The sequence below is a fragment of the Coccinella septempunctata genome, chromosome 1, assembly GCF_907165205.1.
Source record: "Coccinella septempunctata chromosome 1, icCocSept1.1, whole genome shotgun sequence".
Lineage (NCBI taxonomy): Eukaryota > Metazoa > Arthropoda > Insecta > Coleoptera > Coccinellidae > Coccinella > Coccinella septempunctata.
The window spans coordinates 2697751-2711214 of NC_058189.1; the positions used below are offsets into that span (position 1 = coordinate 2697751).

At 36.9% G+C, this 13464-nt stretch overlaps 1 protein-coding gene across 2 annotated transcripts in view; it reads right to left on the reverse strand.

The window, feature by feature from the left end:
• The window catches only part of LOC123322881, a 52005-nt gene extending 42251 nt beyond the window's left edge, over nt 1-9754 (reverse strand). The window contains exon 1 of one of the 2 annotated variants that reach the window (XM_044888854.1): nt 7969-9754. In XM_044888854.1, coding sequence (XP_044744789.1) covers nt 7969-9535 — 1567 coding nt within the window. In that variant the 5' untranslated portion in view covers nt 9536-9754. The remainder of the gene's footprint in view (nt 1-7968) is intronic. The other variant, XM_044888155.1, reaches the window with a different exon arrangement.
• Between the last annotated feature and the right edge of the window lie 3710 nt (nt 9755-13464).

Sequence of the window (13464 nt, forward strand, 5' to 3'; positions counted from 1 at the left end):
TCGTCCTCCTTGCTGGCCGTTACGATGTCCGAAATGCTCAAAGCTTTTGGTATGCTTTTTTCGATTATTGTGAAAATATGTCCATCACTATCTTGGTCGAACGATCCTTCTTTTGCTATCTGACACAACCTGGACACTGAATCTGCGATGTTTGATTTTCCCGATTGATATATTATTTTAAATTTGAACGACTGAAGTCTCAACAGCCAACGTTCGATCCGAGCCGGGGGCTTGGACGTCGGTTTGAAAATTACTTCGAGGGGCTTATGATCTGTTACCAGCTCAAAGTCTAATCCGGCCAGGTAGAAATAAAATCTTTCTACGCCCCAAACAAGAGCCAGACTCTCTTTTTCCGTTTGTGAGTATCTACGTTCCGTGTCAGAGAGGCTCTTGCTAGCGAACGAGATCACATGGGGGCATTGTTGTTCATCGAATTGCAACAGCACCGCCCCTAACGCCACTGGACTTGCATCAGCAACTAATCGTGTACGAAGGTTTGGGTCGAAATAAGATAGGGTCGGGAGTTTGGCTAATGCATTCTTCAGTCTGTTGAAGGATGTCTGATGGGCTTCAGTCCACGTGAACTTTGCTTCATGTTTCATCAGTTGTCGAAGGGACTCCGTAGTGGTTCCCAGGTCCGGAATAAATTTTCCCAAATAGGTTACCAGGCCTAAAAAGCTTCTCACTTCTTCTTTTGTCGTAGGGGGTCTGAAATTTATAATCGTTTCGACTTTACGATCGTCTGCATCAATACCTTCAGCGGACAGCTTGTGCCCCAGGAACTTCACCTCTTTGACTTTCTTCAAGCATTTATTGTCGTTAAGCAGGATATTATGATTATGAAGTACGTCGAGCACATTTGCCAAACATCGGTCGTGTTCTTCTTCGGTACTGCCGAATACAATGATGTCATCTAAATAATTCAAGCAGTTTTCACAGGGGGATAGGATTCCCTCCAAGGTTCGCTGGAATATCTCTGGCGCTGAGTTTACGCCGAACATGAGTCTTTTATATCTGAACATTCCCTTGTGGGTAATGAATGTGGTAATGGCTCGACTTTCTTCATGTAACTCTAGCTGGTGGTAAGCGCTGACAAGATCCAGTTTTGAAAAGAGTTTCGCGTTCTTCAATTTTGTCATGAATGACTCGAACGTCGGTAAAGGGTAGTTCTCTCTCAGTATTGCCTGGTTTGCTCTTCGCATGTCAACGCATAATCGGATGTCTCCTCCAGGTTTGAAAATCACGACTATGGGAGATATCCATTCGCTTGGTCCTGTTACGTGTTCGATGATATCGTTTTGGAGAGCTTCTTTCAATTTTTTCCTCCACTTGCGCTTCAACTGCAATCGGAATCCTTCTAAGTGGTTGTTTGACCGGCTTTATCGTATGATCGATCGATAGTTTGACGGTGATGTCCTTTATTTTAGGGAAAGTGGTATACTTGGTGGTATTATTCACCATTGCCTTTAGACCTACTTTCAGCACCCCCAGTTTCAGTGCTGATTCTTTACCTAGTAGTGAAACATCTCCGTCCTGCACTACGTAGAAGTAGGCAAGGATACCTGTTTTTCCTGGAATTGCCACAGTGCTTTGGAATCGATGACTTATTTCCAAAGGCTCTCCAGCTCCATAAGGCTTCAATTGGTCATTTCTTTTTGTGTCTATATTCCACACGCCGGCTTCTTGCTTCCTTAGCTTCTCCCAGTCTTGCATTTTGATAATGTTCACGCCACATCCTGAATCGATGAGAAGTATTAAGGGCACCCCTCCTACTGTACATTGAACAAGCTCCTCTCTTGCTTCAGGGCTACTGTGTTGGCGAATCTCATCAATTTTGAAACATTCGAAGCTTTTGATTGGGGTATTCGTTCCAGGTTCTTCGTCTTCGATCGCCTCCACGAAATGGACCCTTGAATTGTATTTATATCGCTTGGTCATTTCGCCAGTTGAAGAACTGGGCTTCCTTTTATCAGATCTCGTTCGACAACATGACGAAAAATGTCCTTGTGATCCACATTTATAGCATTTGGAATCTTTTGCTGGGCATTGGTTAGAGAAGGGTGGATGACCATGCCTTCCGCACCGTGTACAATAATTTCCTCCTGTTCGTCTGTTGGACCAAGTTATTTTATTAACTGCCGATATCGATGCTCCTTGGTCATTTGAAGTCATTGATTGAGACTGCTGTCTTGCTTGTTCGTGTATCTTACACAATTCGATGGTTTCCTCTAAAGACCGTTCTTTTTCTAGTAGCTTTGCCTTCAATTCCGCTGAAGCCCAACCGTCAATGAGTTTATCTTTTATGCTGATTTCCTTGGATTCTTGAGCTGTTGAACCAAAAACACATTTCGAAGCCTGTTGCCTAATCTTCAACAAAAATTTACTGAAGGTTTCTCCTTCCTCCTTTTTCAGGTTTCTAAAGACATGCCTTTCGAATGTGGAATTTTGAATCGGGGAAAAATACTCCGTCAATTTTTCTACTAGAGTTTTGAAAACGTCAGTTTCTGTCTCTGGGTCGTCTTCATCAACTGCTCCTGGTAAGTTGTACGCGACTTCTTGAAGTTGTGTTCCCCCGATGTGTAACAATTTATTTCTTTTCTTAACTGGATCAACAATTTCTTCCGATGCCAAGTAAAGTTTGAGTGATCTCAGCCATTTTTCCCACTCATTTCGAATGAGTGCTTTATCCAAATTCTCAGCGAGGAATGGTTTGATGCCTGAGGAGTCACCCATTTTCTATAGACTATTCTATTCGCTATCGGTACTGAAAAAAATAAACAAGAATATGTCTGTAAGTAAATGCCTCAAACACTTATTTTTCTACAATAAGTTTGTTATTACTATATTATATTCAATTTCTATTATGATATAATAATTATTTTATGTAGGTATATAGGCTCTCAGCCTGCCAACTGCTATTCCTATGCTCCCAGCCTTCCTCTCTATTTATGGCTCACAGCCCACTTCCTAATGGCCTTGGTTATTAATGGCTCACAGCCCACTTCATAATAGGCTTTGCTATTAATGGCTCACAGCCAGCTTCCTGATAGCCTTTGTTATTAATAGCTCACAGCCAAACTTCTTAAGGCTTTGTCATTGATGGCTCCAAGCCCTCTTATGTTAGTGGTTTACTACAGTGATATCATGCGTTATTATAACCGTCATGAGTTATGTGTAGGTCACCCTGTAATTGATATTATTTTGTACTCACTTTATTGGTTTTGTTTCACCTCGTCGCCAGTTTGTGGTACTCCGGGTGATCACATAAATACACTTATCAGCGACCCAATTTATTTATTTATTTATTTATAACAATCCCAAAATAACAATCTAACTAACGCTTATAAATTCAGTGGTGAACTCAATGTCTCTACGCCCGCTGTCGTTATCACACTGCTTTTTCCCTTCACTGTTCACATCTCGTTCAACACTTGGAGTGAGTCATCGCTTATGACTATTCCTGACTAATCGCCGGTCTCCACACCTACTATAGAACCAGACAAAATTTCGATGTCAAAATATTTTATTACTCAACATACTCTCCTCAATTCGATACATTTATTACAGCGATCCTGCAACGTCTTTAGACCTTTCAAAAAAATGTTTCTTCCTGCTCTGCAAACCAGACCTACACAGCTTTTATTATCTGTTCGTTGGAAGAAAATTAATAACGTTTTGAACTTTTCTTCAGTTGAGGAAAGAGATGATTATCGGATGGAGCCAAATCTGGTGAATGAGGAGGGTGTTCTAATAATTCGAACCCAAAATTACGTGGGGCGTTGTCCTGCAAAAACAAAACACCTTTAGAGAGCTTTAGCGTCTTTTCTCTTGATGTTTTTTGCGTAAAGTGGTCAGTAATGTCGAATAGTAATCTCCGGTTATTGTTCTACACTCATCCAAAAAATCAATCATGATTACTCCATGGCGATCCCAAAAACTGAAGCAAGAACTTTTCCAGCAGATTTTTGGACTCGAAACTTGTTAGGTCTTGGAGAACCAGAGTGTCGCCATTCCATTGATTTTTGCTTTGTTTCTGGATCCTAGAAATGTTTTCAAGTCTCATCCACAGTAGTAACAATTCGGTTTAAGAAGTCGTTTTCAAATCGAGCATACTTAGATCGAAGGCGATACTTCTACCCTTGCACGCTTTTGGTCAACATTCAAACATTTGGGTATCCATTTTGCAGCAATTTTTCTCATGTCCAAATTGACGTGAACTATATGATGAAAGCGTTCGTATGAAATATTCAGTGCTTCAGATATCCGTTTAAGCCCAATTCGACGGTCTGATAAAATCATGTCATGAACTGCATCGCTATTTTCGGGGACTGACACAGAAACTGGCCTTCTCGATCGCTCAACACCTTCAATGGAAAATTTTCCTCTTTTGAAGCTTGCAGTACAATTTTTCACGGTCGCATACGAAGGGCATTGATCACCAAGGGTATCAAGCATATCTTCGTAAATCTGCTTACCTCTTAAACCTTTTAAATACAGGTACTTGATACTCCAATTTTTCGATTTTCACAATTTCGGTGGACATCCTCTTTCTTTTAATTTATTGCTTAACTCTGGTTTACTTTTTCGACCTCAAACTTCACACTGACAGTTCTAATTAGTTATTGTTCGTTGCTAAGGTAACGCAATATTTTTTTTTATGGATGGAACTGGTCTAGGCTAACTAGATATCAATACATCCTCGTATAGAATGAGTAAATTATTCATTAACGAATCATGTCAATAACATTGGTCCGGCGATTGAACCTTGTGGAACACCTGCGTGCATTATATTCATCAAAGAATATGCCGGTATTCACGAAGATTTACGATTCGGAACATTTTCATTCCCATATAGAACCTGAGACGCGACAAGAATAAATATTACAACATTATTAAACACTTCATTTATACCCAAGCACAGGGTGTAATTAACTTGTTCCTGTGGAGAAAACACATGAGTGCAGAAATTCAATGAATGGATTTTATGTTTCCAAGTACAGAAGTTTACGACTGATCACGATTCTTGTGGATATGATCTTCTGTCATTTCCTTGATTGCATGCCAAATAATTTATTCAAGTGATGCTACGCGACTGCATTTTTCGCTTTTTTATGTATGAGGGTATTGAACGGATATTTATTCCGATCCGGTCATTATGTAAATTCATTCTCCAAAATTCGCTGTTACCTGATGTTTTCAAATTATTAGTCTCAACTCATTTTTCGGTTCTTTAAATTGCTGCTTTTATGTCGTAAAATTTCAGTTATATCGAAAATCAAATGAAACATTGCACAGTCACTTTTAATGCAGAATTCAGTGGCGATTATAGCACTACGCAACTAAATATTACATAACAATGTGACTATACAGGGTGTTTCCAAAGGTGAGGCTTTTTTTTTGACAGAAGGTAGAACTCATCAAAATGAGTCCTTTAACCAAAAATTGTCTATATAAAATATCCAAGATGGCTGAGATACAATACCTAGAAGTTCGACAAAATTTCATTGAATTTCAAGTACGGGACTGTGGAAGGTGACTCCGGCATAGCAAAAACGAAACAAAACAGAAACATATCGCTGGACGATGAATGGTTCAGTAACAAGTTCATAGGATTAGATGCATCAGGTCACTTTTGAGAGAATCATAATTGTTGTATCGTGCAATTTAGGGTGAAAAAAATGTAGAAAATCGAGGCAGTTTCTTGAAAGTGCTTATGTTAGTTATGTTGAAAAAGTGCTATGGTGTTTCCCCATTTCATTTCATTTTTACGACGATTGTTGGAATGATTGTTGGGAAGATTCGGCAATCTTAAGTTTCCATTTTCATTACCACGTAAATATCGAACAAGCCAATATCCTAAACGAAATCACATGGTCGAATCAGGAGATAAGTTTCTTTTCCCACTGCTTTGCGATATTTCATCTAACAAACGGTCTAGGGTTGTATTAGGATCTATTTCATTTAATTTTTTTTCAACTTTTTCATTCTGAAAGTTTTGTATAGGTGATTGTTGGTGAAACGCTTCATTTTTACCAGTTCTACTGTTGAAAAAAAATCTCACCTTCAAATACATCCTGTATAGTGTTATATTTGTTTTTCGATATTATTGAAAAATATTCAATAAATGTTATTCGAAAATTGCTATATCTTCATTTTACGAACGATTCCGATGAAATTTCGAAATCCTTCAATGTTATTGTCATTTAATGAAAGTGCACCATTTTTTATCGAAATATGTCTCCTAAATTTAAAGATACGACTTTAAACTTTTTTTTATGGCAGTCATATTGAATTTTCTCATTGAAAAATTAATAATAATATTTGTATTTAATATAAGCCTTACAGTATCGTTCGAATTCGAACAGAGTGAGTGTTGTGTCCCATACAAATGTTATTTTATTAATTTTTCAATGGGAAAATTGAATATGGCTGCATAATAAAATAAGATAAAAGTAGTATTGAAATTTAGTAAGCTAATTTCAATTAAATTGTAATATTTCATTAAATGACGATAACATTGAAGGACTTCATAGGAATCTCCCGTGAAAGAAAGAAGAATTCTATAAGCAATTTGAGAATATCATGTATTTGCGATTTCTCATTATAAATGTAAGACAAAGGAAGAAATTAAGATTTGCGAGATGATTTGGACTAATAGCAATACTTTTTTGTGAATAAACGGAACGAACGACACGATTTCGATAATACTTCAAAAATATCAATTTTACTCATTAATTCCTATGGTACTCAACTTTGAGAAAGAAACATTTTCATTTATGCGAAACCTATTCATATTTTTTTTAGTCAAACCAAATTGAAATATTTTCGATCTTAATGGATGAGTTTTAAACTTTATGGATCATTGTTATTCCAAAGAAAAAATAAAATTAACATTCATCATTCAGTCTGCGATGTCATAAGTATATTTCTGAAACGAATGGTTCCATATTTTATTTTCACGAACATATTTTGAAAAATGACTTCAATGATGTATCCAATGATACAGAGAAAGATTTAAGGGTTGCTACCCAAAGGGGTACCATGATCGGATTATGGTTTTCTTTTCAGAAGATGACAATCTGGTGTTCATCGCCCTACGATTTTTCAATTATTTTATGTATGTACTTAATTGTTCTATTCGAAAAGTTCTTCGACCATCTTTCATTGTGACACACATGAGTGGATCTGTCTGGTAATTGTATTAACGAATGTGTGTGAGAAATATATAGGTTTTAGAATGCATTTATTTTAATTTTATTTTTTGAGTATTTTATATTAGCATTTTGGTGAAAGCGTCAGGAGAAGTTTTTGACTCGTACAAATATTTTAACAGTGGATTTTTGAGGTCAAAAGAAGTATTTTTCATATACCATTCTTTTCATTTCCGCTCTGATGAAAGATATAGCCATTTTAAGTTTTCATAATGAGCTGTGCCACTGCTGGAAAAACAAAATTACCTTCAGAATAACTAGCTGAATCTCTGACATTATACATCTGTGGATCTTTAAAAAAAATGACATTCGGTCAAAATACCCAATATCTCGAATATCACAGATATTTTTTATTTTTCAACATCAAACTACTCTTAAACGGCGCATTATACGAGAAAATATGGAGAATACTTTTATTTTACAAAACGTTAGTTTCAAGAGTTGGGTTCTTTGATTTTTGCGGATTTTTGTTATTTTTATGGTACGTAATGGTCATCATGAGAAAACTGGAAGACGTGGGTGATATCTTGTGTTCGAATAAGATGCATCAAATATTTTTTTATGCTCTCTTCAACAGCTTGTATGTTCCAAACCGAACTGATTTGGAAAAAATAATGGGGGAACAAACTTTTTCTTTCGACCTCAAGAATCTACTGTTAAAATATTTCTGCGGATCAAACGCTCACCCTGTATTGCTAAAAATTCGGCCCTAATGGAACAAAGATCGTGAAACAGAAGAATTCGACTGGTCACATACCTGGTCCGACTGTCGTTAATACTGGCGGGATTTTTTGCGATGATCCATGACTAAGGCCATACTTCACGGGCTTAAAATGGAAGAAGGAAGGGGAATAACCAGAACCAGCGCGACTCAAGGAGCTGAATCTCTCCTCTCTGTCCTCCACGTAAACACCCTCCTTGCCCATCGCGGCCAGCTGTCTCCCCTTCGGCATAAACATTATTAAAAAAACAACGATCGAAGATACAACCAACCCGAACGCGATGCATGCATCTTTATGCCTTTCGTGAACTATAAATCCAGACATGGTCCATATTACCCATATCATTATGCTACAACCCACGGACATGCCTATATAGGTAGCCTCCCTGTAGTTATCTCGTATGCCACGTGATTTGACCGCCAAAACCGTCACGAACACCACGAGGAATATCACGTAGATCAAGCTGAAAAGCATGTCCATAAAAGGGGTACGGCATAGATGCACCGTTACTGGTTTACCTAAATCCTCCGCCGTTACCAGAACTCCATATTTATTACCGCCCAGCATCACATTGTCGAATGTCACTTCGTCCACTATTGGAGGATTAGTTAAGAGCCATTGGGCGCCTATAGCTACCTGGATCAAAATAGCGAAAAGCAACAAGAGTCCTTGGTACGGTGCAGGAAGGTACACACCTCCGTTTAAACTCACCAAAAACACACATTTCACTAGGAGAGAAGCGAATATTATCGCGTAAGTTACCCCAGTGCCAAAACGAACTATAGCACATGTGAACTGCGTGGGAGATGCCGTGAAGACACTAGCAAGGGCCGCACCAGAAAACAACCCCAAAAGCAGCATCTGTCCTAGGAACAAGTGTCTCCTACTGGGGGTGGTGTAATAGGCTTTGCACAAAACGAAGACTTCGAAACCCGCTATAAGCATCATGGTGACGGCTGACAAGGATAAAACAGGCACCACCCATACTTCGTCTCGAAAAAACGCACCAATCTTCGTGCTTTTCACCGTGCATCCCGCACAAGCTGTATAGATCGAGTGTTGTGGGGTTGTGAAGCTAGGATTGGCATCAGTAGATGGCACCAAGAAGAATTCCGTGCTGAGTTCCAGGCGTCGCTTGAGGGCTGATGAGGAATTCCAGACTTCTAGACGGTTGAGTCTCAAAGGCTCGATAGGGACACTCGATATGTAACTTACACCTTTTGTTCCTTCTGCACGTCCACGCTTGGTAAAAGTATGGTTAACAAGAGGATTATTGTTATTGTACTTCTTATTTAAAACTAAATTGGTGGGTGATTCTTCACTGTCACTCCCGAAAAAGTCTATTGATCTCGTGGTAAAAGCATTACTTTCGGCAATTTTGACAATGCCAGCAGCCGAAAGGTTGATAGGTCCGCGGTCCAAGTCTCCAGATCGGGCAAGCCGATCCTGCGCGAGAGATAGCGACAGGTATGTCGCGAACACCACGAACGTTTTAGCCATACTGACTAGCCATCGTGGTTCCGGAGATGTAGTAACTCTTGGTTGGGTCTTGAGGTGCCACTTCGTTTCATTAACATTCAGACGTGTTTCGGGAGTAGGCATCAGGTATTTCGCTGGCTCTCAAAGTTCTTCGGCGAGGAGGATTCGGATTTCGATCTGACGCATTTTTAAGTGCAATTAAGGATTGCCGCCGCCGGTGTATCGGACATGTCGGGTATTTCAGATACCGTTCGTTCATACCGAAGGATGGGAAACTTTCCGCTGGGGACTGATGTATTTTCAGTCGTAATTTTCATATTTTTAAGTGGTCACATCGGTTTGTTGAACTCGAAAGGCAGATAAATATTTTGATAGGAATCTCATATGGGACGCGAGATGTGTCCGAGTGTGGAGACCCGCCTTTTATCTGATGACCGTGACTATGCAGTCTTTAGCTTGGAGCTAGTAGACAATTGTTGAGAAGTAATCATATGCAAATATTCCTATACTAGAAGTAAAATAAGTTAAATCCAGTATCATCGCCTAGCAAACTTGTTAGTTCGAGACTAATGGACCGAACACAAGATTTTTAAAATGAAAATTAGAAGAATACATCATTTTTCCTGTGTCCATACTTGAGAAGTGGAAGAAAAGTGCTTTCATTGCAAAGAAATTGTTTTCACATGATACCTCTTTTGCGGTCCCAGCCAGGACCAGTGAGGAGCTGTCAATGAAGTGTGACAGCTTTACTGGATGCTGTGAGAATAATGCGCTGATGATTAATCTTGACAACATTTGATAGATTGTTTACAGTCTCAGAATAATGGAGGGTAACGAGAAGGAAAATAATCCTCGATGCTTTTGGAAAAAGCCCCTGGAAAAAACATGAAATAAGACAGGTGGCGTTGATAGCTCATAAAAATAAACTATTGAACAATATTGAATTGAACACTCTAAATACAGTCGTCTCTAATGTTAATCTATAACTTTCCATATAGCCTTTAATAGCTGTATAGGAAGATGGCAATTTACACTGAATAAATTACAGAAAAAATGAAGATAACAAAATATTTTCTATTTTCCTAATTAGCGTTTTCATATTTTTTTCAATCCTTTCCATATCTGAGATCAATGCAATTGGACTCTAGTTAAACATGTGTGCGAATTGTCTCCCTTCTAATAAACTGACTTCAAACTCTTAAATTATGAACCACTCACATTTATCAATCTTTCAACTTATCGTACAAATATTTTAACAGGTCAAAAGAAACACTTCTTCCATATATCATTTTTTCTGATTCGGTCCTGATAAAAGATATAGCCATTTTAAGTTAGCATAATGAGATGTCGATTGAAATTCAATCTGGGAGGATTCCGCATTTTCTGAAACTTTTAAGGGTTTTCACTCCCAATCTCTGAGACAAAATCAATTAAGAAAATTGGAATAAACGATTTACTCCTGCGTTAATTCTTGCACTAATTTGTCAGGAGTAAATCAAGTAGAAAAAAAAATTGTTGCCTGACAATGAACTGAAAAAAAGAACTTTGAAATTATAATTATATAATATAGTAACGTTTCAGAGTCTATATCAGACGAAAATCAATTTCCGAAAATCTTCTGAGTTGTAGCTTTCATTTGACATTAATTGTCAATACAAAGAAACAGAGACTGCTTAGAAACGTTGATTCATTTAATTTGGAAATTACCGGATGACAGTTCCCTCTTCAGCAAATTAATCCAAATATGATATATTCTTACCTAACAATTGGACAAATTATTATTTTGATCCAACAAAATACACGTGGACTCTTTTATCTTTGATTTATAATGATCTGGTTCTGTCATTAAAATTTAAGTGTTACTCCAATTCATCATGTGGTCTCCTGTATAAAGCCTAACCTAACCTAACCTAACCCAACAATGAACTGAAAAGAAGAACTTTGAAATTATAATTATATATAGTAACGTTTCGATGTCTATATCAGACTCCTTCATCAGACGAAAATCATTTTCCGAAAATATTCTGAATTGTAGCTTTCAATTGACATTAATTGTAAATACATAGAAACAGAGACTGCTTAGAAACTTTGATTCATTTAATTTTGGAATTACCGGATGACAGTTCCCTTTTCAGCAAATTAATCCAAACATGATCTATTCTTACAGAACAATTGGCCAAATTTTTATTTTGATCCAACAAAATACAGGTGTACTCTTTAATCTTTCGTTTATAATCCGGTTGTCATTAAAATTTTAATGTTTTTCCAATCCATCATGTGGTCTCCCGTATTAGAACAAACATGATATGCGATCTGTGATCTATGAATTTCTCTATTCTTAATATTATTTTTATGTTTGCGTTTTCTTATTTCTAGAGGTCTAGACGTTTCAGCTGTTTTCACCACAAATACAGGGAATGTTGTAAATACAATATTTTGATTTTTGTTTTTCATTCAAAGGTTTAGTTTTTGTTGGTATATATCTTAAATATTTTTTTTTTAAACTGTTCTCATGTTTTCATAAACTTTTTAGGGTTTTCACTCCCAATCTCTGAAGAGATGCAAAATCCTCCCAGAATAAATTTCAATCGAGTTCTCATGTTGAATTTGGAACCGATTCTTCTTATTTTTTCTGGAAGGTGGTTGTTACTGATCATTAGATATTATGATTTTGGTTAGACATTTTTCTATATAAATTTAATATTGTTTTCAAATAAATTCTGTCGGGTATTGATTATCCCTAAGAAATTTTTTAATGAAGTCAATTTCATAATTTCTAACTTTAGGTGTAGATTAAATCAAATAAGCTATATCATAAAGTGTTTTAATAATACCTCTATTGACACTTACTTGGTGATTGGAATAAAAATACAAATATCTATCAGTATGTGTCTTTTTTGGTATACGCCACACCTAGAAGAAAAAAAATCACCTTCAGAATAACTAGCTGAATCTGTGACACTACAAAATTGTGTATTTTTTAAACAGAGTTGTATCTCATTTTTCGAACTCCACAGAAACTTTTTTTTCCATCAAATTACTCAAAAACGGCACAATATACGAGAAAATATGAGGAATACTTTTATTTTACGAATCGTTCAAATATTCATTAGATAGAGTCCAACTTAGTCTCAAGACTAAGTTGGACTCTCTGTGAAAATTTGATATTTTTATGGTATATAATGGTCATAATGAAAGAACTGGAAGACGTGGGTGATTTCTTGTGTTCGAAAAAGATTAATCAAATAAATGAAAAACTATATACCGAAATTCATTTCATTCGGTAAAACCGTTTGTAAGCTAGAACTAAAAATAATTATTTTATGGTTTTTCAACAGCCTGTATCTTTTAAACCGTACCGATTCGGAAAAAATGGTAAAGAAAAAAGTGTTTCTTTTAACCTCAAGAATTTCATCAAGAACGAAATCCATGAATCACCCTGTATCTAAATTAATGACCTTAAGGTACAAAACTTTCTTGAAAAGCCTAGATGATCTGCATTCACCACTAGTCTATCGCCAACCATTAGTGAAACGCCCTGTAAAACAAAATTATCCGGTAATTTGTTCAACATTTTCAGTATTCACATTTATTATTGATTGGAATGATCATTTTTCATCTGATTTTTTTTATTGATCTATTACTTGCACTTCCTTTGACATAGTTAATGTTTCTTCAGAATACGTTGTCCTCTCTGTATCATTCACCTCAGTAGGAATCTTCATCCTCTTCTGACTTTTCTATATTTCTCTGAACATTTCATAAGAGAGACTCTCAAAATAAATTAGTGCTCAGACGGTATACAAAGAAGAGTATTTTTCAATGGAAATTTTGTAGACAAGTATCCACTTGTTGAGCTGTATGTTTATGTGATATGCTTTATGCTCTTCGGATTTTCCGTCGCATTGGACTCTTGACTGAAGAACAATGGCCAGATGGAATTCAATTCAGTATAGGTAGGAACTTCCCCGGACTCATCTTTTATGGTTTCTGAGAATTCGCCCATACAAATACCTCATGTGGTAGAAGGTCAAATATTTCACCTCTTCTCG